Genomic DNA, 24,201 nt, shown 5'->3' with positions numbered 1-24,201 from the left:
TGCGGAGATCGGATGGGGAACTCAGGGGAGCGATCGTGGGCACAGCTTTTCGGATTCATCACTCATCAGTGACCATTCTCCCATTGTCGACAAATCCATATGTAGTGCTGTTTGAAGATGTGGATGGCCGGATATGACGCTCCAGTAATCTAGCCCGCGCTCTTGTTGAGTTCTCTGTTCTTCGACAGTGAGTATCGAAGAACCATGGAACAGACCGGATCTGCATGTTCCTTCGGCTCGTGGGGGTTGCGTTCCGAAGCTCAGCGAGTCATGGACCTGAGATTGCCTCCGGTTGACTGTGCAATACCTTAGCAAGCAGATAGGCGAGTCATCCGGTCTCTTCCTCTGCTACCATGCTCTTGGATCCGCCCCCAGATTTCGCAGCTGGTCCCCAATGGAGTCCACGCCAATCTGGATTCCTGGAACTATCGCTCCTTGGCAGGTGGAGGAGTCTTGCATGGTCACAAGGCTGCTCGGTCCACTTCCCCAGGTTCTGGAGGCGCTCCATGCAATTGTCGGTTTGTGTCAAACACCGTTGCTCCATCCCGTAAGCTACGGGCCAAGACCCATGTTGGGAGTTGTGGCCACCCATCGATACCAAACACCGGAGATGGCAAGGAGCGAAAAGGCTTCAGCTACACTATCAATCAGTAGACGGCAGGACCGTTCTTGAGATGATATAATCAGTTCAGACCGTTAGGAGCACTAGCGTATAGAAATCCATAACCTCCTATCTGCTCAGAGCATTCCACTCCAAACGCAGAAGCCCAAACATGAGTCGTGTTCTCGGAATCCTGTACTGCATAACCCGTTCCGCCTGTACGCACTCATCCCTGGACTCCCAAGGGACAAACTCGCTCGATCATGTGGGGTGGGCCGCTCTTCCCCGCACGAAGGACGAAACCTGGGGGAGCTGGAGGTGCTCGTAACGGCGGAGCGGAGGAAGGGGCGAAAAGCCTTCGAGGGAACCATTAGCGAGCTTCGTCCAAATCGGGATTGGCGTCGGCAACCAGTTATGTATCCGACATTGCGACGACTCGACCACAGGTCGTGAGCGTTTGAAGCCGCCTGCTGGTAGCGCCCAGGCAATGATAAGCAAGCAGGCGGGGCCCTGGGATTTCACAGTGGCTTACACTACGTTCGCATCAGCATCCTGTGGGACGCGGCAGTTGGTGAACGGCGAGCATTTGCGAGTTATCACCGCGACCTCTCCGGCGACAGGAACCTTAGCAGGAGACGCTAGCCCAGTCTTACGCATCGAGGAGTACACGACCAGCAGTGAAGCGTCGGCGCATTCAGCAAGCGAACGACGCTGCCAGCTGATCCATTCAAGAGACCATGTCTTGACGACGTTAACACCAGTGATTCTATGAGTTTCGGCCTGGGATTGGGATTCATCCTTCCAGGTTCGTCTCAATCAGCTGGCGACGCCTGGTCATCTCTCAGCTGCGCTGTTCTGGGTGTTGTTGCTGTGCAGCGGATAAGCGCTGAGCAAGGAATGGAGACACTTAGTCTTTCATGTTAATAACCACATCACCCTCTTGGTCGCTGGAAACACTCACGTCTGTCATAGAGATAATACGACGTGACGAACAGAACCGGCAGCCCCACGATTATCGAGATAACCTTCCTCTCGGTTTGCTTATACTCCTTGCTCGACGGATCCGAAGGTTTTGGTTTCTGGGGAGATAGTCGCCGATATGGAAAGGGCGATGCGGACTTAGCACTGGCGATAGGAAGAGACTCTGGAGCAGAGGCTAGAGGAGAGGAAGTGACGGAGCCAACATGACCACCCTCGCCCGCAGCGCCAGTTGGTGTTCCTGCTGACGAGGCGCCGGCCCGCTTGAACCTCGAGGTTTGGCGATTCGCATTTACTGGTCTCGGAGTACTAAAGGATCTTCTCAGGAGATAGCCTGGCCGTAGACTCGAGGGAGTCGTTATCGCCTCGGCTTGCGACCTGGTCGAACCCAATATTCTCGATGCCGCTACAAGCGAAGTCCCCGGCATTGTGGAACTAGTGCCGCGGAATAGCACCCCGATAGGAAACATTGATAGAGACATGTGCGGCGATACTGTCGGGATTGGTACGACGGAGGGTTCCCAACACCCCGGGGAGCAGTCGAATGAAGGAGGGGTCAAACGAGGTGGCTGTTTTGGAAGCGCGAGGTTGTTAGATTATCACATTCCACCGGTCTCCCTGTCAAGCTTAGGATGGAGTACCTTCTCTCAAAAGCAATCAATGTCGCGTTTTCCTCGCAATCCAAGAATCCAAATGTGTGTTTTCCCAGGACCCAACGCGGGTCGCAAATCGTCGCAAATTCATGGACGGAAAAATGGATCTTGGTGGGACCACAGTACAGAGAGCACAGACCGCTGGTCCACTTCAGGTTGGCATGTGCCGCAAAGTGGGGCGCTCTCTTGGCAACATGGAACCGAGCAAGAACCGAGCGGTCGGCAGATCAAAATCATCGTCAGCAAATACCTTGCCTATCACGATTGATGGGACGGCTGAACTTCCCTTTGACGAGATAGTCGAATGTATACCGTCCTTGGAGAGTCGGCCTTAGGTACTGTGTAGGCCGCGGTAGACAACTTCCCTTGCTAAGCGACTCTCCAACCTTCCAACTGTGAACTTTTTGTACCTCTCGTCGACGATAATAAAGGTTTAACGTATCTTATCAGCGAGCGCCGCATATCACCGAGCGCCGCACTCCCTACTACCCTACGAACACCATCTTCAATTACAATACAACAACACTAGCAACCAACTATAATTACATCAGAAACAGATAAATCATATCCTTCTACATCCTCCTGGCAAGTGCGGGCATTATGGCCAGGCTTGCCGCACACACCACAGCACCGAACCTTCGTACGACCCACCCCGGCACCACCACTATCTAGCTGTGTTTCTTGCATTGCCTCCCTACCTATAGCCCCCTGACTTACCACCTCTTGTGTCTCCTGTATAGTAAGTGATCCTCCAAGCTGCACGCGTGTTCTTTTAGCTCTCCGGCGCTTGCTTAGTGCCTCGTTGGCCTTGCGGAGCGAAGCGTTCTCTGCCTGAAGGAGGGCCACCTGGTGCATCACAGCCGTTGTGCTTTTAGCAAGCTGATCCACAGCAGCCAACATTGAAGTCGGGGAGCTATTTTGATGGTTGGCAATGCGAGTCTTGATGAGGGTTGACTGCGATTCGGCTTCCCGAGGGTTGTGTGGTGTCTGGAACACCCAAGGTTGCGCAGTGCCAGGCCGGGAGGTTGGGGGTGTTGGCGTACGAAGCTTTACATCCAGCTTGGAAAGCACCCTCTCTGGATCGTACGGCACAAGGCCAGCCCCTGCAAAGCCGCCCTGGATATTCCTCTCGGTGATGGAGGCAAAGAAGGCCTTGCGAAAGGCGCAAAGGAACTCGAGCTTGCTCACGTGGTTGATATGCATGCGCATCAAGTCCTCGATCTGGCGACCGTATACCTGCTTCAATGGCCTAAAGCAGCCAGCATTAAGTGGCTGGAGGAGGTGGGACGAATGCAGAGGCATGTAGAGTGTGATAATGTTGTTCTGCTGGCAATAGAGCTCGAATTCGGTCGAGTGGTGGCTTTCGTGGCCGTCGAGGATTAACAACCGGTATTTGCCTTTTGTACGATGTGCTGTATAGAAGTCAAAGTGCTTGATCCAATCTAGGCCTACTTTATTGGTAGTCCAGCCATTGTCGGTGGTTGTGATACGCCAGTCGGCCGGGAGGTTGTACTCGGTGTACCAGTTGGCGAGGTGGTATTGCACGGCCAAGATAATGAACAGAGGGATGGCCCAGCCGAGGGCATTGACTCCCTGGATCACCGTTGCCCACTCACGGTTGCCAGGCTGGGCCAGCTTTGCCTTGCTATAACCATCCGAGGTTGTGACCACCATGCCCGCGAAGATGATACCCATTATAAACCCAGTCTTGTCGAAGTTATAGATATCGTCATCTACAATACCATACTTGGCCTTGACGTTCCATACAAGGGCAAACCGCTCGCCAATGACTTTTGGATCCTCGCACTTCGCCCTCTGGTAGTTGTATCTACGCGTATGACGCGTTCGGAGCTCTGGCTGGCGTTTGACAAACCGATGCGCCTAGAGCTTGCCAACAGGCGGCGCGTCGCGTTCGCGTAGCAGATGGTTGGCCATATCTTCTACACCACTCAATCTAGGTGGGAATACGCGTATAGAGAAGTCAATCACATACTATACTATTGCCCTCTCTTCTAGATCGGTGAGCTTACGCGAGTTGGCTGGAAGATCGCGTCTTGCAATACGGCCGGCAAGTCGACGGCGGATAGTTCGGTCGGCAACGTTGTAGATCTTTGCTGCGGCGCGTATACTTAGTTCCGGGTTCTTCTGAATAGCCTCAATGGCCAAGATTACCCTGGCTTCATTTGAAGTAGGAGGCATATTGGGTTGATGAAAAAATTGGTGTTAAGTGCAGAGGTGACATGTAGTGTAGAAAGGTGCGGCGCTCGGTGATATGCGGCGCTCGCTGATAAGATACGTTATTGTTCTATTAACTGAAGTCCAAGTGTGTGTCTGTCACCTAAACTAGGTACCTGTGACGGCTGGTTCTGACATTCAAAGACAAGGGCTAGGGATAAGACTTGAGCTACGATTTATACGCTTTCTATAATCTAGTATGATACCCGCGGACCCAGCTCAAAGCCCTTTAACCCAAGTCGATGACTTCGCCTGTGTCGAAAAAGCTCTGCGCAGCCACGCGCCTCGCACCGGCCGACACCAGCAGCTTGAATACCATATAGTCGCCCTTCATCCTCTTGCGCCCCTTCTTTTGCTCCTGGACGAGATCTCTCAGCTCTGCGAACAGGCTCTCGGCGTCCTCCTGTAAGTGCAGCTCCCGGCCGGGCCCGCGCGTCTCCAGCCTGGTGATGGCGTCGATGAAGCAGAAGATCACAAGCTTGTGCGGTCGCAGCCGTCCCACCAGCGCCGAAAAGACCTTGATTAGCTTCTTGACGCTCCACGCCTTGATGCCCTTCGTCCAGTGCCTGTCGAACAGGACCGGCTCCTCTGCGTAGATGCGCGCCACAGTAGGGTGCGACAGCAGCTGGCCGATGAGCTGGGACAGGAGATGGGCGGTCCCGCCGGCCGCTCGTGTGACAGTGGCGCCAGGGGCAGCATCCCCACCGGGAGCGTGGAGGCCGCAAAAGTACGAAAGGACAACGACGCGGCTCTGGCCGGCGTACTCGCGGGCGAGGCGGGCGTAGAGGAACGACAGGGGTGAGAAGGAACGGCGACGCAGCGTCTGCTCCAGCGCCCATGTGGAACTGGGCCGCACTAGCAACGCCGAGTGTTCCGACTCGGTCTTTAGCCACTTCTGGTACTCCCTGCGCTTCGTGAAGGCGGCCAGGGTGCGCATGCCTCGCGCGTTCGGCCTCGCCAACCGGAGGCAGCTGTCTATCTCGCGCGTCGATTGTCCGGCATCCTCGTAGCCTAGATAGCCGAGAAGCGTCTCGGCAGGGATGGAACCTTTGTTTGAGGTCCTCGTCATTAGTCGCCTATCCAAGGATGCAGTGCGTTCTCTCCAAAAGCACGGAGAGTGAGGATGCCATGGGGAACGTACCCGCATCCCTCAATCCCATTGAAGCCCTACGTGTAAGCCGAGTTTCCGTCCTTGCCCGGCCGGACCCCGATACTCCCTCGATTCCTAGACCAAAGATGTGTCAGTGCGGTCCGCCTAAGTCGGCAATTATTCGTCACCAGCTGATACTAGCAGAAAGGGCCGCGACAACCAGGTTCCTGAGAGTAGGTGCCTTACCGGCCGCATCAGGGTGCGAAGTTGGCCTTTGGGAGCCTTGGCGTTGGAACGATTCTAGGAAATGAAAAAGATGTCTGATGACGAGACCCTGTTCATCCGGGCGTGGGAGATCGAGGGGCATGTCATACGACAGCCGCTGCGTTTCTCTGTTCTTCACCGCGTTCTTGACGGACAACAACGCTCCTGTCAGCCGATTGATGCTGTCATCCAGAGTCCCTCGTTGAGCTGCTTGGGGTTGGACTCGTCAGCTGCACGATGCTAACCAGGAGAAAAGCTCGGTGCTTAGGATCTAACTAGGACCTACACCTAAGCCTCCTCCGTCCAAACTCCAGAAGTTGAACGAAAATGGCCGCTAAGCTCTCAAAGATCTCGATCGTATCCGTTTCCATCGCTCTCGTCAGTCGGTTGGCCCGCATCGCTGAGAAATAGTCGTCTAAGCCGCCTGTGAAGGCGCGAACGATGGTTGCCACCGTCTCCACCACGTCGTCATCCGGTCTGTCTTGGTCTCTCGTTGTCTGCCCCTTGTCAGTCGGTGTCACGAGAGGGTCATGCAGCAAGGTGCCTAGGTAGGCAGCGGTTGGTCCCATGAAAATTACCTCAATGATGCTCATCAACGCGACTTTGCAGATAAAGGATTCCAATCAGCATCAATACAAGACGACGAGCCCCATAGAGCTCGTGTTTGGGTGCAGACGTACAGAGTACTGAAGACCGGTGCCTGGTGTCACGAAGTGCCCCTAGCCAGGAACAGAGAGCATGCACATTGGTGCTGATAGCCCGGAGACTACCCAAGACGGGGGATTGCTTTCTTGAGCCCCGCTTGTAGAAGCATATGGACGCTTCAAGCTCGGCATGGACGGCGTCTTCAGTGACGATATCGGGCGGGTGAGGCTCATCTGCAATGTCGGAATCATCGCTCTCTTTGCCGCCCTTGTGACGCTTGGATGACCGAAATGCGACCACGGCCTCTTCGAGTTTCCTAACGCTCGGCCAGGTCTGCTGCCATCGCTGTTGTCTGTGCAAATTCCTATGAGTCAGTAAAGCCCAGACACGGGGATCTCTGTGGCTAGCACAATGGATGAGACGATAATATATATACATTTCCGCATTCAGTCTCGCATCCTCCTGGGCCGAGGCAAAGTCTGCCAGGAGTACGCTCCACCGAGAGTCGTTCGGGGAGTTCGAGTAGTTGGAACGTTGAGCGAATCTTGCACCATCCCGCCAGTACTCAGGCCACCGTGACTCGTCAGGACGAGGGCTGTCATTTAAAGTAATGTGGTATGTGTAGAAGACCTGCTTGCGCTCATCGACGCGGACATCTTTCGCTCCAGAAGCAAACTGGTTGTTCTGGGTCTGTACCTCCACCTGGCCCACGTTGGAGGCCGGCCCGTTATTTGGGATGCTCAAGGGATGAGATCCCATCCCAAAAGAGCTCTGCAGTTCGGAAATGGAAGTTCAGGAGGTGTCGCATCAGAATGGTGCAGAGGCAAAGCCCGCGGCGAGTTCTAGATTTCCAAGCGCGGTAGATGCCAGAGTGAGCGCAAACGACCTGTCATCGCTGGGATCTGATGCGTTTGGACGATGAGGCCCTAACCTATGAGAAAGATGGCTCAGGAAATCTCACAGGGTGCAACTCCCCTGAATTGAGAGTGGTCATTTCTTACCGAGCGACCCCAAATGGGAAGTGGGTCACCGAACTCGGCATAGGCAATCATTCATTGCCTGGGGACGAATGGAATCAGGGACCGCTCGTTATCTCGATGCTGAGTCGAGCGGCAAGCGGTGCGGGACTGGGGTTGGACAGCTACCCGGGACATGTCACATAGCGGTGCGCGGCTCATGGCGCCCACAACGAGCGAAGACACATTGGCGCAGTTGCCCGGCCCGCAGAGAGCTGCCTCGTGATTACGGCTGACAACCCGCATAGGTCCTGCAGAGGCTGCAGGTCTGGACCCTGGTCTCAGCGGCACTTGGGAGGGTAGCACTTTGGGGTCCGTGTTGGACAGTTGGGTCGGAACTTCGAAGCCATGGGAGGACAAAGACGAAGCAGAGCTCGGTCGAGGTCCCGCTCGATGAAAGATATCACATAATTAGGTCCTAGATTGCGGACACAGGACGCAGTTCATCCCATCTTGAGTCTGGACAAATGTTCGTTGGCAAATTACTTCCAATCCGACAGGCCCGACACAATACATCCAGAATGGCCAACACCGGACTAGTGCTTGTAGCCCCGGGAACGGACCCTAAAGTGGACATTGTGTTTGTCCACGGGCTACGGGCGGACATGGAGAAGACGTGGACCAGAGACACGGTCCTTTGGCCGGCCCAGCTCCTCCCAAAGGAGTTCCCTGAGGCTCGCATATTTCTCTTCGGATACGATTCGACCATCTTTAACCTGCAACCGGGCAAGCTCGCCAAAACAGAAGTTCGCAGCAACGCGGACGACCTCTGCAGCAAGCTGGCGGCCGAGAGGTCCAAGGAACCCGAGGCTGTGAGTGTGCTCCCAATCACTACACCCTTTCCCTTCCATTCAAGTACACATCTACAGTATTCAAGTCAGCCACTTGATGGGGACTGCATGTGGCTGAATTCCCGTGCCATGGATAAAAGGGGAACCGACCCATCGTCATCGTCGCGCACAGTCTGGGTGGTCTTGTCGCGGCCCAGCTCTTCAACAACGGGGAGCAGAGCAGCGAAGACACCAACGCAAGGGCCATTGTGAAGAACATCCGCGGCCTGATCTTCCTCGGAACGCCTTTCCGGGGTTCCGTCCCGGCTGGGCCGGCCGAATACGCAAGGAGGATCCTCAAGCTGCTGGGTGTCGAGACGCAAGAGCACACACTGAAGCTGCTGGGCGTCAATTCGGAAATGATCAACGAGCTCGCCCGAACCTTCTCCAACCTGCTCAACAAGCGCAGGATGTCCAAAAACGCCGAGGACCGGATCAGCGCCTCCTTCTTCTACGAGACGCTGACAACCCGCGTCACTGGAACTCTCAAATACATCCAGGTAAATTCAGATGTCTGATGTCTTCTGAAAGTTCCCATCGCTGATGCACAGATGGACTACCCTCCAGGTTGTCGAGAACGACTCTGCCCAGCTGCCGGGCTGCGGAGATGCCATCCCCATCCGGGCAGACCACCATGACATCTGCAAGTTCACGTCCGAAAAGGACGAAGGCTACGGTCTTATCGTGGCTGAAATCCGCAAGAGCCTGGCCCCGCCCGATCTCGACGACGAAGGTGTAAGCGTCTTCCCCACCCACAGAGCGTGCGGCTTTTGTTAACAAGGGCTGTACTGACGGTTCGGGCTGACCGGGTGCACACCACAGGCGGGCGGCAGGGGTACGTGGGTGTACAACTATGGCAAGGCTGTGAACGTTGGCAAGATCCAAATTGATAGCCAGACGAACACCATCAATTGAGGGGCCCTCGGGTCGTGGGGTTATGGCTGCCACGGGCACTGAAGTCGGGAAGGCAGGAGCGCCCGGGGACCTACTATTCAGCCAACCCCCACAATATTATTTCCAAGTACGAATTGACGATAAGACAAATGCGGAAACTAGAACGAGAGACTCGTTGGGTAACACATGAAAGTGCCGCTTGCCAATAGGTCCTATCCTCGAGCGTCGGGGCACCAATGAAGGTGGAGGTTTTTGAACCGCCTCACTACCCCTAGACTCGCTTCGAGTCGGCGGTGCAACAGCCGTCCCGTGCATCTCCGTAACACAATTGGCCGAGGAGGCACAGTTGGTGGGTTGGACAGCACGATGCAGGCAAGCCTTCATCTCCCGTAATAGGTACCTACCTCATTCAGCTCCCCTCTTTACGCACATCCAATTTCTGGAGCTAGATAGGGCAACAACTCTGGCTCTACACAAAATCGACGATACTGCGGCCGTCTTAACTCAGGCAGTGAGGTTGCCTTGTCTCGTAACCCGACCAATTATATCTACAGGGTGGTTCAGGCAATGGCGACGGGACGGGAAACTGAGCATCTCCACCTGAGATCGTGACCTCTGGACGTAGCAGCGACGTAGCAGCGGGTGAGTGGTTTTGCTTCCCCATCTCCCAAATCCCAGAACTCTACTACAGCCTTGCGGCTCATACCCGTCGCCTTGGAAGTCGGGAGTAGGGATGTCATGAGCCGGAACTTTCGGTGTTGAATCCCATAACAGCTTGAAAGCACAACTGTTCCCTACCCACACCGTTGAATGAGCGGGACTGCAAACTTTAGTTTCCGAGTTCATCTGTCCTCGGCTATTTGATTGGATTGCTTCCGTCGAGATTATTCGCTTTCACGAAGGGGAGCTGGCGAACGACTGCCCAGGCGTTAGATCTCGGATAAGTCTGAGAAGCGCTTTCTCACTTTTGACTCCTCGACTCCTCGACACCATCCACATTCTGAAAGGAGGATGGAGATGACAGACGCTCCTTATATCACGCCGCCGATGACGAGTACCGATTCTTGCTCCGGCTCGAGCTTTAGCGCAGCTGACACCCTAGCCGGCGACTCGAAGCCGAGCTCCCCAAGACCTCCCGGGAATGATGCACGTCCTCAGAAGGCCAGCCCGCTGCCCAAAGCCACGGTCAGCCATGACCCATGCAACATGAACGATGCGAGGGAGAACAAGGATCCGGGAACCGAGTGCAAGACGCACGACAAAACCGATGAGGACTCTGGCAATAAGCCCGGCAGCAAGAAGCCCCCGGCGAAGGGCTTTGAAGACATCGATAGTGATGGTGAGGGGGCGTTTAGCAGATTCTCGTCGCTTCAAAGAGAATCGTTAGGCATCTCTTACCTCGGTCCGCACCGTCTCCCGTCGCTGCCCCAGCGACGAGCGAAAGCTGCGCGAAGGCTCATGCAAACAAAGGCCTACGCCGAGTTGATCGAAGAGAGAATCCTGGAGCTCGAGCGTAAGGTCCAAAGCCTCTCCAACGACGAAACTCCCCTGGTCGAAGCCGGCAGGTCTAAACGCGACGTCCCTACGCTGTTGCAAGCCGTTCCCATGGGGTGGAGCGAGTTCAACAGCCGCGCCAACTTCAACGTCAGCCGGAAGGACTATCCGGGATATTGGCCGCATCGCCCAGAACTCGACGATGCGTCGAAGCCCGTCATTGAGATACTCACCGAGGAGCCACGCTACGGCAGCTTCCCAACCGACTTCTACAGCCACCCCTCGGATGTGACGAAGTTGCATTGCGTCCGCCACGTGCCGTCACCTTTGGAAAACCAGCATTCGCTAGCTGAGCCGTATCGCATCCGGATCCGGTCAAAGCTACTTCTCAAGCTCATCAAGCAGCTCACCGGATGCAACGTTCTTCGTGGCCCTCACGAGCATCGGCTGCTAATGTTGCGACCGTTCAAGCTGCTGGTGCGCTTTGCGGAGGACATACGAAAACATGCTCAAGATCTGGCCGAGGGGATCAATAATGGGAGGTGACACATGCACCGCGCAGGTGTAGCACATTGATTGACTAACAAGCTTGCAGCCCAAGCCAGGCCGGTGCCCGAGATGAAGTCACAGGAAGCGATCGACCAGCTCAACTTGCTGACGGACACGATTAACAAGTACCTGTCCCACCCACTCAGCTTGCAGAAGAGCATCGACCACAGAGTCACCAAGATCGCCTTCAGCCAGTTGTGGTACTTCTTCAAACCCGGGTATGAAGTCCGGACCCCCAGGGATTCTCAGATACAACTGTGAGTCCTGCTTCTCGTTGCTAAAGCCTTTCATTTTTTCCATTCTCCCAACCACGGGTCTATCTTCAAACATTGCGTACATATTTCAGGTCCCCCGTTTCTCACCAGGAAACCACAGGTACCGCATTGCCAAGGTGACAGGAGGACGAGACCCAGTCAGCCTGACACCGCAAGAGCGTGCCATGCAGGTGGTCCCGGGTGAAGACATCAATCGCGCCTCCACAAAGTTCAAGGACGATGGATACTCTGAAGGTTCCTTCATTATTGAGTGCTTCTACATTCATTATGACGGCACCAGGTTTGGCCCGGTCAATGCATCATTCCAGATCCGCAAGTTCGACGGTGAACGCGACATCACAGCCTTACCAGTTGTACCTCTCCAGTGGTACGAAAATAAAGATGAGATACGCAAGAGGCTGCTGGAGCGTGGCGATAAGTTCAAGCAACTTTCCCATCCCAAGGAGAGAGCGCATCGCCGGTACAAAGGGCTGACGCTAGACAAGAACCCAGAACAGGTTTGCTGCTTTTGCACCCCGAGTGTTTCTACTTCCCAGTATTTTCTTGACCCTTGCTAAACATTCTTCATATCCTAGGTTGAGTCCGAAGTCATCATCGACTTCGAGCTCGCTTTCATTCAGACCAAGATCGACAAGCCCTCTCTCGGACTGCAGGACAGGTTGGTATCAGACAACATGCGCGAGCTGAGGGACAGCGTGAAGACGATGCATCCCATGTGCGAGCAAGCCGGCTGCTGTGGAAACGATATCACCTTTAACGACTATGAGGTGGACGAGCTCGAGCGCAACGAGTTCAGGGACAAGGACCGGGACCTCTTTGATACCAACATCGAGGATCCGAGCCTCTTGAAGTCGAAACACATCATTCTCTTGCCGCCTCATGTGTACGGCTTCGTCCTCAGGACGAGGCGTTGGGCGACCTTTGATATCGATCTTCTCAAAGAGATACCGCGCAACGAAGATGCGTGGGAGAACCTAGTCATCGACCCCGACATCAAAAAAACGGTTCTCGGGCTGGTTACAAACCATGAACGGCAAGCGGATGCCGAGAAGATGATCAACGGCGGATTGTCCTCGGTAGACTTGGTCCCGGGCAAGGGAAGGGGTCTGATCATCCTCCTCCACGGTGAGCCTGGGGTGGGCAAGACGAGCACTGCCGAATGCGTAGCTGCCTATACGAAGCGCCCTCTGTTCCCAATTACGTGCGGTGATATTGGCGACAAGGCCGAGGCGGTCGAGACGAACCTGGAGAAGAACTTCCAGCTTGCCCACAAGTGGGGATGCGTCCTTTTGCTTGACGAAGCCGAGTATGTGTTGGCATCCGCCTTCCCCACTTGGGTGATAAGTTCATCGACTCGGTGCTGACCGACGGTAATCCTATATACAGCATCTTCCTAAGCGCACGCAGCGAAGAGGACATCCAGCGAAACGCTATCGTGTCCGGTGCGTCTGCCATATCCATACAGGGAGAGAATCGAAGATCCTTGGCTGACAAATGGCGCAATATCTTTTAATATTCAGTGTTTTTGAGGACTCTCGAGTACTACAGTGTATGTCTCAATCTAGTCTTATTGACCTCATCGCTTCATCCCCAACCGCTGTCGGGCTATTAATCATGCTGTCTAATATCATGTAGGGCATTTTGTTTCTGACGACCAACCGAGTCGGCAAGATCGACAGAGCATTCAAGTCGCGCATCCACGTCAGCCTTCTATACAAGAAGCTGGACCTAAAGCGAACTCTCCGAATCTGGGACAATAACCTAAAAATGGTGAGGGAAAAGCTCGGCATTGCTTCTAACAATACGGAGATCATGGAGTTCGCCAAGGACCATTATAAACGGCTCAAGCGCTCGCCGGATCTCGTCGTGTGGAACGCAAGGTAAAGTTATCCAGTGGCAACTGTACAAGTATATACCGTATACGCACACAACTAGCACTCACTCATGTCCCCTAGACAAATCCGGAACGCCTTCCAAACCGCCGTCGCCATCGCTGCCTACGAGTCCTACGGCGCACACGGGAACAGCGGCAACACGGGCTTGCTGGGCACCGTCCTCGAAGCGTCGCATTTCGAGAAAGTTGCCAAGAGCGCCGTACAGTTCGATCGGTATCTCAAGCAGGCGAGCGACCGCACCGACCCGGAACACGCGAAGGAATTTAATGAAAGAGATGACGAGTATATGTCGCAAGACGAGGAAGGGAATTTGAAGAAGCAGCCAAAGAAACGGTCCAGGGGCGGAAGTCGAAGTAGACGAAAGTCTAACAAGCGCGATGAGTCGATGACCGAGGATTCCGATGATGATTCGGATGACGGTAAGGGGAGAAAGGGGGACAAGGAGTCATGGGAAGTCTCGGATTCGGACTCGGATTCGGACTCGGAGGACGAGAAGGCTCGACGGCAGTCAAAGAAGAGAAAGAGGGCGCGCATGTAGGATTTTGTATCCCCTGAGGCTGTCGTCTATGCTGCTGTCGTTGAATCAATGGAGGAGCCGCGCGCTAATGATACAAGCCACGATGTTGTAATGGATGGGACAGTTTAAACACGCTGCCATTTCACACCTGAACACTACACACCTCATGGCCAGTGAAAGATCCCCTATCCGACCACCAACATGTCCACCACGTCTGAGTTGCAGCAGCTTCCCTTTCCCTCAGCGGCAATGACCAATCACGGACTCCTGCTGCAAGCCCTTGCAGCAGTCCTTGAAGACTTGACGCTTGTTATGATCCACGGCACAGATCTGGGTTGGGCCAGGGTGATCAGCAGGACTGGCTTGCCGGACTAAGGAGGTATGGATATTGGATTGAGGTCTCACATTGTCATAGGTCTTGTAACCCAATGCCTTGCAGCATCCCGAAGTTTGCGTCTTGAGTAAGGAGCCGTCCCTGCTGTTTATGCAGATGCAGTCGTCCGGTTCAAGATACCAGCTGCCGGGGCATTGTTGCGCAAGTGCGCTGCTGAGGGCTCCGAGGCCGAGGAACAGAGCAAGGGCGCGCATTATGTTCTAGGGGGGACCAGAAATGGAATGTATCTGGGGTGACGTGAAGGTTGAGAGGATACAGTCCCCAAGAGAAGTGCTTCGTGGTGAAACAGGACTTATAGCGTCCGACCCTTAGGAGAGGCACACTCATTATGCATCAAGACGCCTGCAATGGATGCGATTCTTGGCTTCGTCGAGCGCTCAATCTATGCACAATCTCGCCTAGCACCGGAACCATTCTCGAGGCTTCTGGGTAGCATGCAACATATAGTATGGGACAGTTCAAGTGCGCTTCGGGACTGGACTTCGGGAATGGTTGAGCTGAGCCGCAACCGCAACATGAGAGAGGGCGACTTTCAATGAGGACTACCTACTGCTAGTTGACCAAGATTGTGTAGAGTCTGCGTTCAACGTTCTTTCTGCCTTGTCACATTTACATTCCTAAGATCCAGTTTCTTCTGTGTTGCCAGGCCTTCTTAAGCGGGCTCTATAGTCTTCCCCTAGGCAGGTGGCCAGGACCGTGGCCTAACGGTGTTGTAAAGCATCATATCATCAGGACCCCCAAACCTGGACGTCTATTAATATCTCGTTCCCCGCCTCAGTGTTCCGGTATCCGGGGCTATCTATCCCCTCATCCAAGGAGCGCGGATGCGACGTGGTGGAAGCCGGGGATACTCCCAACAGACCGGCTAAATCTAGGCCACCTGGCCACGTAGTACCGCTTCCCACCTCGCTACGCCATGCCAGCAACATGTCAATATATATGGTTGTAGTGATGGCAGACTGCAAGAATTCATATGCTTTCAACCTGGTTGCACACCGAACTCTTCGGCCCACTCCCTCTTCCACGACCGAGAGACGTCTTTGGAGCGCACGATGCACGTCGATTCGTCTTCAGCCGACCGGTAATCGGCATCCCATACACGTCACGAAACGTAACCTACTTCCTCCTGATTGTCATTCGCCAGTCCTGGTGACATGACTGACTCTTCAGGTGCCTTTCTGACTCGAACACGAGAAACCCCCACTTGCTCTACAAGGCACTTGATGGTTTCCTTTGGGTGAACAATCGGCATGAAACTCGGCAAATTGGTTGCAGCTCGAGTACCTTAGGGAGCTCTAACAATGCACTTCGCAAGGCCATCAGTTCTCGGGTCCAGGGACGAAGTAGAGAAGAGCCTTTATTTCATAATTTCATTGTTCGGGAATGTATATACACAAACATGAAAGACATACAGGTACCTTGATACTGCGCGGGTCATCGGAGATTATAGCTCTAGGATGGACTGCTACAGTTGCTGGCAACTATAAATCCAGAATCAGAGACGTGAAAACTTCTGATGCGAAGGAGCTCGCACTGAGCCTGTTGGTCAGCTGGAGTATCTAAACCCGATATCAAGTTCAGATGGCGGTGGCAGACGGACGCATGACGAAGCATAGGGCTAACAAGAAGAGCTCGCCATGAACGGTCTTCACGAGACACAGAGAGCCGTTTTCAACTGCCAACCCACCTGACCTCTGTTCTTCCTATGACCTGTTGACTACCTCAACTAGAGCTTAATCCTGACACTGTCTCAGCCCTCACGAGTTCTCCGCGTAGCAGCGGACCGTACATGAGCTCAAGAACACTTCTTGAGTTGAACACTTTCTAATGCTGCTGCAAGGTAACTGGCAGACGTCCCGCCAGACGTTGATATGTGCCCGCTGCCATATATGGGGTGCAGTGCTGGCCTGCTGCTACAGTGGCCTGCCCGCGGGCTAGCTTTCGCTTCCGGCCATTCCCCAGCCCATTATTCCCAGAGATTTGATCATCAGCACCCCATTCAGTGAAAACTATCCGTCTCTAGAAGTACCTCCCGAACAACAAGCTTGACAACCTATTCACTCTTCAACGTCTCAGACCCCGGTCTCACCATGGTGTATCCCTACTAAAGCAGTCTACAGTCACATTACCTACCTCAGCTCGAGCACAGTAAAGCTTTGATATGGATGCTATGTCGGGATTGTCGGGGTCAGGCCCCCTGGCGTGCATTCAATCCCTGGTGGGGCTAACGTTGTCCGATGATTCAGGGATCTTCCTGTGAGTGGGTCCTCTGCGATTGGCCAATGCTTGTTTGTTTGGATCGACATCGGTTTTGGACAGGCTTGAACTGCAGTGTTGACCATTCAGGAGCTTCTCAGTATGCTGTGCTTCCAGAATGACCCAGAGAGCGAAGGTTGTGGAATGTTCACTACTCGCCACACAATGTTGCAAATCTCCCGTCTCCATGATTCAATTGCTTTGTTCCGTTCATCGCGGCGGCGGCGGACCTTTTCGTGCCACAAGGCTCGTGACGCCAAGACGGCATCCCCTACACGGACGGCGCACCTGTTGAACTTCCACTTTTGAGCCAACTTGGAACGACTTGAACTTCAACATACCCGCATGACATCAACTCGACGGAAAACAGACAGTCGGACGAGCATGCACGACTTCGACTCAGAGAGCCTAACTTGAAGGCTTTCATTGTTGAGAATGTCGCTCGTTCCATATCATCCGCGCGAGGGTCGTGAGATCGTCCTGTACGTCATCGGTAGTTCGCTAACCCCCCTGCGATTGACGCTGCTCCAATCCTGCGCTTGGCACAACGAAGCTTCGTGAAAGACCGACTTGGGGCATGGCTAATAACAAAACTCCCTCTGCCACAGCCGACACCACAACGCCATTGTCGTCCGAGACCCATCATCACAGCGACTCGAGATCCGTGGTCTGCAGCTTCACGAGTGTCCCACCTGCCACCAGCCGCTCCGTCCAACCTCGCCCGACAGACACTACGAAAGCACACACCATGGCGAGAGCTACGTGGACCCCGACTATTTCCGCATGTTACACGCCGGGCACAATGCTCAAAACGTCTCGCAGCCGCGACCCCCCGCGAGTCCGATCCGCCGCCTCGTCGAGCCGGTCCTCCACGACGGAGACGTGGGCGCGGCCGAGTTTGTGAGCAGCTCCCCTGCACCTCAGCCGGGTGGGCGAATAAAGAGGGAGGCTTTCAGCCCGAATTACTTCAACACGTTCTTCATCGAGGAGAGAGTGCTTGGCAGAGGAGGCAAGGGAGTCGTGCTGTTGGTGAGGCACGAAATTGATGGCTGCAACCTGGGTCACTTCGCCTGCAAGCGCGTTCCTGTCGGGGATGATCACGCTTGGTTAGAGAAAGTACTCGTCGAAGTTGAGCTGCTGGCAAAGCTGGCCCATCCCAACCTCGTCTCGTACCGCCACGTCTGGTTGGAAGATGTCCAGCTCACACGATTCGGGCCCAGCGTTGCATGCGCCTTCATCCTCCAGCAGTACTGCAACGGAGGCGACTTGTTACACTACGTCATCGGCGACATGCCGAAAGAAGCGAGAACGAAGGAGGAGCTGAAGGCTCAGATGCGGCGCAAGTCCAAGGGACAAGCTGAACGGCCCCAGGTTCAGAAGCGTCTACCACCCGAAGAGATCTACTCGCTGTTCAAAGACGTCACCTCGGGGCTCGCATATCTACACGCCGCTAACTACATCCACCGAGACCTGAAGCCAAGCAACTGTCTCCTGCACAAGGACGGAAACCAGCTGAAATGTCTTATTAGCGACTTCGGCGAGGTTCAGCCAGAGGATGCCGTTCGTAAGTCGACAGGGTCCACCGGGACCATCTCATACTGTGCGCCGGAAGTCCTCAAGCGAGACACACGCGGCCGGTATGGTAATTTCACCACCAAGTCAGACATCTTCTCCCTGGGTTTGATTCTGTATTTTATGTGCTTTGGACGGTTGCCATATGACAATGCCAACACGGTCCACGAGGAGTTGGAAGATATCGACCAGCTCCGTGCCGAGATCTCCCACTGGAAGGGCTTCCAGGACGAGAGAAGGGAACGGCCGGACCTGCCGTCAAAGTTGTACCACCTGCTCAAGAGACTGCTCGCCGTCAACCCCGCAGAACGACCGACCGCTAGTGAGGTCTTGGGCGCTATGGGAGCCGATTCCGCTTTGGACGGGATGATGAGGGGTGTTAGGAACACCAGCTCACTGTTCGGCGTCTCTGGGCAGCGTATACAGAACTTGGATTCACCCGTGCCGCCCAGCACACCCGTTGGAGGTTTGCCCACCCCAGAATAACCCGTGTCTGCTATCTCCAGTGTATGTACTCACGTACAGAAACCCGCAGACCCTTCGAAACGCGCCCGTGTAAACAGTGCGATAGACGACGAGCTCCCCGCCCCATTCAACCGCGCATCTCCTGACCCTCGCCCACAGCCCAGCAGTAGCAGCACTCTCATCGCCCGACGCATCACCCCGCCGTCCCCCAGAACAACAACAACAGCACCTCGCCAAGACGATAGCACATCCCACGCCATGACCCTCGCCCGCAGCCACCGCAGCACTGGTGGGAACCGTAGCCCACGCCGTTCCCCATCCCCCTCATCCCAGCTCAGCCTCAACCCGGAGTCCGTCTCGCAGTCTGCGACCGTCACCACTCCCCTACTCATGCCGCCTCCAACAACACGCTTCGAGCGCGTTAGGCAGGCTGCTGCGCTGGCTGGGTATCGTGCTGCGGGATGGGTGACGCGACATACAGCGCTTTTGAGGCCGGTGCTCTTTGGGATCAAGATCCTTTCTCTGTCATGGGTCTGCTGGCCGTATAGTGCCGAGTGGGGATTTGTGGCTGGGGTGGTGGCGTTGGCGACACTAGATTTGCATTCCGATTCTGATGGAGCGGCCGGAGACTGGGTTAGGGGAAGGCAATGGACCCGGAGTCAGGTTCAGGGTCAGAGTCAGGAGGTGTCGGGCGTGCGCGGGGTGAACCGCTGGTTTGTGGGCTGGCGGAGGAGTCTGGTGTTGCTGGTGATGCACTGCGCGGTGATGGGAGCTGCGTCCCGGTTTGGGATGCTGTGTGCTGGAGGAAGGGGGAGGGGACTATGGGAGGAGTGGTGATGCCGTGCGATTTTCAGGGGGCGATGCCTTGGCAACAAGGTGTCTCACATCACACGAGGGTTTGGGGGTTGTCTCACGGTCTCACTTGGGCGACAAGCATCATTACGCGAGCATCGCTACATCACATCATGGCAGGCGGCTTTCCAAGGACGGGACATCACGCAACGGTTCCTTCGGCTTCTGGTGGTCTCTCATGAAAAAGACCGCGGGGGATAAGGTCCAATAGTATGCTTACCCACACTGATATCATCAGTCACTGACGAGTCTCGGAATCAGTGCTGATCTTGGACCTCGACGCCCGGTCTGGGAATGCCGTGATAATGCGGTCATGCACATTTGCGCAGATTATCGGTGTAGGAACCAGCGGCATGTCGGCCCAAATGGCCAGACAACGCGCTTGGATGACGGCGCGAGGCTTTGGGAAACGAGCTAGCGCCCAGGTGTACGCCAGGCAGCGACGGCCGGCGTTACATTGATATCACAATGCAAAATTACGGGTAGCTCTGCGTGGTGAATATCAGGAACATGGAGACAGGTTCAAGCGGTCCGGGGTTCATGCTCCTGGAAGAACCGGACTTCGGCATGGGACTGATGGCGTGATGTGTTCGGATTCATTTTGTTGAAGAAGGCCTGCTCTTGCTCGATGAACGAGACTAGATGGGGATCATGGAGTGGTTCTTGTAATCGGAGAGTTTCGAATCAACCCCCCGTCCCACCCACCCGCGAACGGTCTGGATTCAGTTGATCTCAACAAGCAACCGCAGCTGGTCAGAAGGTCATGGGTGGATGGAAATGAGGCGTTTAGAGGACGCCGGTCAATAAAACTTAGTAACGCGCGTATAAGCCCTATGAGAACCCGTGATCCAGACCAGTGCATGGCGAGGAAGTCCTTCTCTCCTCACCCTAGATTTCCTAGGAGCCCTTTTGCAGTTCTTCCATTTCCAAGAAGAATATCCGCGGGCCGTAGTGGCGTGACATATGGGATAGCTCAGAGTACAGTATAAACAGACGGACTAAGCTAATGGCTCTGCTGTTGATGAGTGTTCCGTGCACTGTTCGCGAGACGCTGAAGCCGCCGCAGACGGACACAGGTGGTGCTTTGGAGGGCTGTGTATGGGGAAAGCGTTAGGCGGATAATGCAGGGATTGTTGAACAATACTATCTGGTCACGTTTACGGAGTGGTCGATAGCAGTGATTCTAACCCTCACTTTGCTTTCCTGTTACCTTCCACCTTATCGATGCGGGCCGTTGAATCGGATGGCATGATGATATTAGCCTTCATCTAGCTCTGGACTATTGGCTACATGCCAAACAAGGTAGGGTTGAGCCCCGGAACACTCGGTTGTCATCACAGATGCTCACATAGCTAGAGTAGAGGGTATCAACCGGGCTTTTGTGTCAACCATCAAATGATTCACTGATTGCTCAGAGTTTGCAAGACTTCAATCGCCATTTGTTCGTTCTCATAGACACAGGACCGGGAGCGACCACGGACCGAATATCGTTGAGTCATTGTCAAACATCAGGATTGCCATTGGAGAATAATAGTTCCCTAGGGTCTATAATAATAGAGTCCTGCTTCTTGATCTAAAGTCGCACGTCTTGACTCTTTACATCTTGATTTATAGAAAGATAACCGTCTCTGGTCCAGGTCAGCAGTATGCTGCTCGGGACGCTCCTGCTCATTCGTTACAATGCCCAGAACAACAGAAGATTATATACACAATAGGAAGGGACAGCCGATGAAAAACTCAGGGGTTCCTGCCAGTTTGGGACAGAGTCTAAACTTTTGTCTTATCCCATGTTTCCTAGCCCTTCCCTGGTCACAAACCCAAAGTGGAAAGGAGCATAACAACAGCAAACCAGGAAAATGAACAATTCCTGCAATTCTTGATGATGTCCAAACAACTTTGTAGTATTTCTCCTTATTTTCTCTTATGGGCCTTTCCTCCTGTCTCTTCTCGAAGCATTCCATTCCGAATTTCCAATACTCCTCCCCCTGACAGCCGCAGCGCTACCAAGCCAACCTGTTGCTTGAGAGTAAAAAGCCATGGGTGCAGAGTCGCTGATAGGCTGGTGCCTGGATCGCGCCGAAACCAAGCAAGACCGTCTGGACGACGAAATCAACCGACGCGTCATTATGTACACACCTCCTCCGACCTTCATCATCATCATTCAGTCAGTCGAACGCACTGCCATTCCATCCGCGACAATTGCTGTGGCTAATCATGCCACCAGATCACGAACGTGGCCAGGGATAAACACGACGCACGGATCTACCGTTGGCGACTCCCCAACATTTTCCGAATCCGTCAAATCCGCGTGTTCTGCGCGCGGCGGCTCCGGAATCTGCCATGACAACGCCGCCGGTGGCCAGCTTTGCTACCTGTGTGCCTCCGGGCACACATGTGTCCCGGTGTACGTGATCCCACCCTCTTGGCAATCATGTGTGGTACTGACGATTGAGCTCCTTTAGGCCCGACTTCCTGCTGCCGTATACAGGAAAGCTCGTTGCTATTCCGCAACGATGTCGTTTTGCCGTGTGACAGAATCTATACGCTGCTCTGAAGACTGAAACCTCACATCACCACTTTCAACCAACAACTTCAGCCCAAATCACTCGCTGCCAAGATGCCTGTTTCAACGCGCAAGACTCCGTCGAAGGCCACCACTGGTGGCAAAGATGGCGATGATCCCAAGAAGCCTCCTAAAAAGGCAACTCCTGCGTCCAAGCCCTGCATGAAGTTCAGGACTTCACCGTCGAGTTCCTATAACCAACGACATGAAGCCACACGTCGTATTCAACCGTGATGAACGACTACCGAGACTGGTAAGGACCCTCAGCCATCTCCTGACCGCCACTACCTCCGGCTAGGTAGAACACGCACTCTTCTGCACGTCGCAGCCACCATCGCTGCAGTTAGGCCACGGCTCGAACGGTTCATCTCTCAACGATCAGCTTGCTCCTTGTTGGCATTCATTCTCATTCCCATTCTCATTCTCATTCTCATTCTTCCCATTACCGATCGGCACCTTGTCTCGGCAGCCACCTACCGCCCTCGAAGCGGCTCAAGATTGGAAGCGTATTTTTGCGGGCGGTCCCTACACGGGACTGAAGATGCTGCAGTACATCATTCAACACCGTCCAGTCCATGATCACGGACGGACAGTCTCTGAGCGACCGCACCAACCGCATCCTCAAACATAACCACCTGATCGTCCTGAACAGGGGTATGAACACCAAGGTGACCCTGCCGAACGGCCAAGCAATTTATCCTCAGGAAAATATCCCCCCATGAGGATCAGGACCGCAAGACGCCCGGGGACTTCTACGGTACCTGGAGCGGATGCTGACAACGAAAACACATACAGTCTGCAATGGCACCCAGCGTACCCACTCGTAGAAGAAGAATGGAGGCCGAGATGGGTAATCCAAAGAACCTTCAACCCTTCGACAGGCCCGAAGATCTCAGATTCACACATTCGACCTCGATGACCTGCAATTGACCCCGGCAAGCCGACTACCCGTACGCATCCCTCCGCTTGACCCTAACTCACCTGAGTCGAAAGCGGCCTGCGTCACGATTCCCACTGTTTTGATCCCTCGGCGGCCACATTCCGCCGGGGCCGAAGAGCGAGAGTCCAGTTTTCTGTGCTGCTACTGTTTTGTCGTCCCACGTGTTTGTCCCTGTCATCGGGAGATTCGACATTGTCGACGTCGAAATGGCGTCCAGCTTCTTGTTTCCCTCGAATGAGAAAGCCGCTCAATTTACTACGGCTCTCTCATCACTTGGAGCAATTATGCCCAGGCCGTGATTGCGTCGACAGACAAGGACATGGGAGGCCGCGGTGTGTGATACTGCTATACTGATATATACTCCGCCTACCTAGTCTGTTCATTGCTGTACGACACCTTTACCACGCTATCCCTCTTGCTATAACGAGCTGACAGTTTGGTAGTGGTCCCCAGTGTACCTGTTCACTACAGCCGACATCCCTGAGCCTGCATCAGATCGTCTTCCAACACTACGCCGAACACCTCGATCAACACCCAGAGCTGCGGGATATGCTCGCGGAAATTGAGAAGAACCCTAACTTGGCGTCTAATCCGGACAAGAGGGCCGAGGTGAAGAGGCTCATCTCTGAACTATACAGGAGATTTCTCGACAGTTTTAGTGGTGTTGTCGCGGCAACCCCTTTTGCAGGCTGCGCGTCAAAGTTCGTCCGACACTCCAAGGCTGATGTCTGCCTATTGGAGGAAGCCACCAAGCTTACGGATCTGGACTTCCTTATGGTCGTCCGTAAACACTCACCCGACTTCCAGGAGGACCTGCATCCTTGGCCCCTTGGGAAGCGGTGTTCTAATGATCCTCACTTTTCGTCAATGTCCTCGAGCTGCTACGCATCTTATAGTCCGTTGTCTCGGCCACCCTCACGTCCGTCTCGTCCAACCTCTCCATCGTCTCACCCACCTTCACCTCTGTCTCGTTCGACCCCATCCTCGCACCATCCGCAAGCAATGGAACTACCGGGTTCGACAACCACAGGACAGAGCTAAAAGCGAGCCTTAGAGAACCCCTGCATGAAGAGCTCCATGTCCGGTTGTATGAGAGTTTTAGGAGAGAGACGGCCAGAATTGGCCTATTCGATATTCGTCGCATACGACGTCGACGGCATACCTTTTGCTCCCTGCAGCCTGCGATACTATGCCCTACGCCCCCAGCGCCAAGGCCGGTCGTC

General features: G+C 54.4%; 6 protein-coding genes across 6 annotated transcripts; 4 read left to right on the top strand and 2 right to left on the bottom strand.

The window, feature by feature from the left end:
* Positions 1-1,239: 1,239 nt before the first annotated feature.
* On the bottom strand, positions 1,240-2,298 carry B0T15DRAFT_205067 (uncharacterized protein). Its single transcript, XM_062862619.1, has 2 exons — positions 1,563-2,298; positions 1,240-1,507 (listed from the first exon to the last, which is right to left on the bottom strand). Exons 1-2 carry the CDS (start codon positions 2,059-2,061, stop codon positions 1,443-1,445), a joined length of 564 nt encoding a protein of 187 aa, XP_062721450.1. The 5' UTR covers positions 2,062-2,298; the 3' UTR covers positions 1,240-1,442.
* A 2,398-nt stretch (positions 2,299-4,696) lies between these two features.
* On the bottom strand, positions 4,697-7,225 carry B0T15DRAFT_493817 (uncharacterized protein; the record flags this gene model as incomplete). The annotated part of the gene is made up of 4 exons (XM_062866973.1): positions 4,697-5,514; positions 6,108-6,318; positions 6,566-6,818; positions 6,903-7,225. The coding sequence occupies 4 exons, from the start codon at positions 7,223-7,225 to the stop codon at positions 4,697-4,699; spliced, it is 1,605 nt and encodes a 534-aa protein (XP_062721449.1).
* A 574-nt stretch (positions 7,226-7,799) lies between these two features.
* B0T15DRAFT_533034 (Alpha/Beta hydrolase protein) lies at positions 7,800-9,498 on the top strand. The gene is made up of 4 exons (XM_062869339.1): positions 7,800-8,294; positions 8,414-8,812; positions 8,880-9,047; positions 9,135-9,498. Exons 1-4 carry the CDS (start codon positions 7,950-7,952, stop codon positions 9,225-9,227), a joined length of 1,005 nt encoding a protein of 334 aa, XP_062721448.1. The 5' UTR covers positions 7,800-7,949; the 3' UTR covers positions 9,228-9,498.
* Positions 9,499-10,412: 914 nt separating this feature from the next.
* B0T15DRAFT_396394 (uncharacterized protein) lies at positions 10,413-13,957 on the top strand (the record flags this gene model as incomplete). Its single annotated transcript, XM_062864836.1, has 8 exons — positions 10,413-11,242; positions 11,306-11,506; positions 11,625-12,021; positions 12,100-12,830; positions 12,911-12,970; positions 13,065-13,077; positions 13,160-13,404; positions 13,480-13,957. The coding sequence occupies 8 exons, from the start codon at positions 10,413-10,415 to the stop codon at positions 13,955-13,957; spliced, it is 2,955 nt and encodes a 984-aa protein (XP_062721447.1).
* Positions 13,958-16,898: 2,941 nt separating this feature from the next.
* B0T15DRAFT_204832 (kinase-like domain-containing protein) lies at positions 16,899-19,792 on the top strand. Its single transcript, XM_062862618.1, has 3 exons — positions 16,899-17,068; positions 17,195-18,624; positions 18,694-19,792. Exons 1-3 carry the CDS (start codon positions 17,022-17,024, stop codon positions 19,458-19,460), a joined length of 2,244 nt encoding a protein of 747 aa, XP_062721446.1. The 5' UTR covers positions 16,899-17,021; the 3' UTR covers positions 19,461-19,792.
* A 3,428-nt stretch (positions 19,793-23,220) lies between these two features.
* Positions 23,221-24,184, top strand: B0T15DRAFT_204687 (uncharacterized protein). Its single transcript, XM_062862617.1, has 2 exons — positions 23,221-23,365; positions 23,422-24,184. The coding sequence occupies exon 2, from the start codon at positions 23,528-23,530 to the stop codon at positions 24,017-24,019; it is 492 nt and encodes a 163-aa protein (XP_062721445.1). The 5' UTR covers positions 23,221-23,365; positions 23,422-23,527; the 3' UTR covers positions 24,020-24,184.
* Positions 24,185-24,201: the final 17 nt, after the last annotated feature.

This window comes from Chaetomium strumarium, assembly GCF_033439665.1.
Source record: "Chaetomium strumarium strain CBS 333.67 chromosome Unknown B0T15scaffold_4, whole genome shotgun sequence".
In the NCBI taxonomy this organism is placed as follows: domain Eukaryota; kingdom Fungi; phylum Ascomycota; class Sordariomycetes; order Sordariales; family Chaetomiaceae; genus Chaetomium; species Chaetomium strumarium.
The sequence above is the reverse complement of the archived record's forward strand: the minus strand, read 5'-3'. Positions and strand labels throughout refer to the sequence as shown.

What these genes read in the sequence shown, in the direction of transcription:
- B0T15DRAFT_205067 (XM_062862619.1), bottom strand. Translation starts at nt 2,061, where the DNA reads ATGTCTCTATCAATGTTTCCTATCGGGGTGCTATTCCGCGGCACTAGT. An exon ending in GTATTATCTCTATGACAGAC is followed by an intron (nt 1,508 to 1,562) that starts GTGAGTGTTTCC and finishes TGAAAGACTAAG; the next exon opens with TGTCTCCATTCCTTGCTCAG.
- B0T15DRAFT_533034 (XM_062869339.1), top strand. Translation starts at nt 7,950, where the DNA reads ATGTTCGTTGGCAAATTACTTCCAATCCGACAGGCCCGACACAATACA. An exon ending in GAACTCTCAAATACATCCAG is followed by an intron (nt 8,813 to 8,879) that starts GTAAATTCAGAT and finishes ACTACCCTCCAG; the next exon opens with GTTGTCGAGAACGACTCTGC. An exon ending in CCGATCTCGACGACGAAGGT is followed by an intron (nt 9,048 to 9,134) that starts GTAAGCGTCTTC and finishes TGCACACCACAG; the next exon opens with GCGGGCGGCAGGGGTACGTG.
- B0T15DRAFT_204832 (XM_062862618.1), top strand. Translation starts at nt 17,022, where the DNA reads ATGTCGCTCGTTCCATATCATCCGCGCGAGGGTCGTGAGATCGTCCT. An exon ending in GAGGGTCGTGAGATCGTCCT is followed by an intron (nt 17,069 to 17,194) that starts GTACGTCATCGG and finishes CCTCTGCCACAG; the next exon opens with CCGACACCACAACGCCATTG. An exon ending in GCCCAGCACACCCGTTGGAG is followed by an intron (nt 18,625 to 18,693) that starts GTTTGCCCACCC and finishes AGAAACCCGCAG; the next exon opens with ACCCTTCGAAACGCGCCCGT.
- B0T15DRAFT_204687 (XM_062862617.1), top strand. Translation starts at nt 23,528, where the DNA reads ATGCTCGCGGAAATTGAGAAGAACCCTAACTTGGCGTCTAATCCGGAC.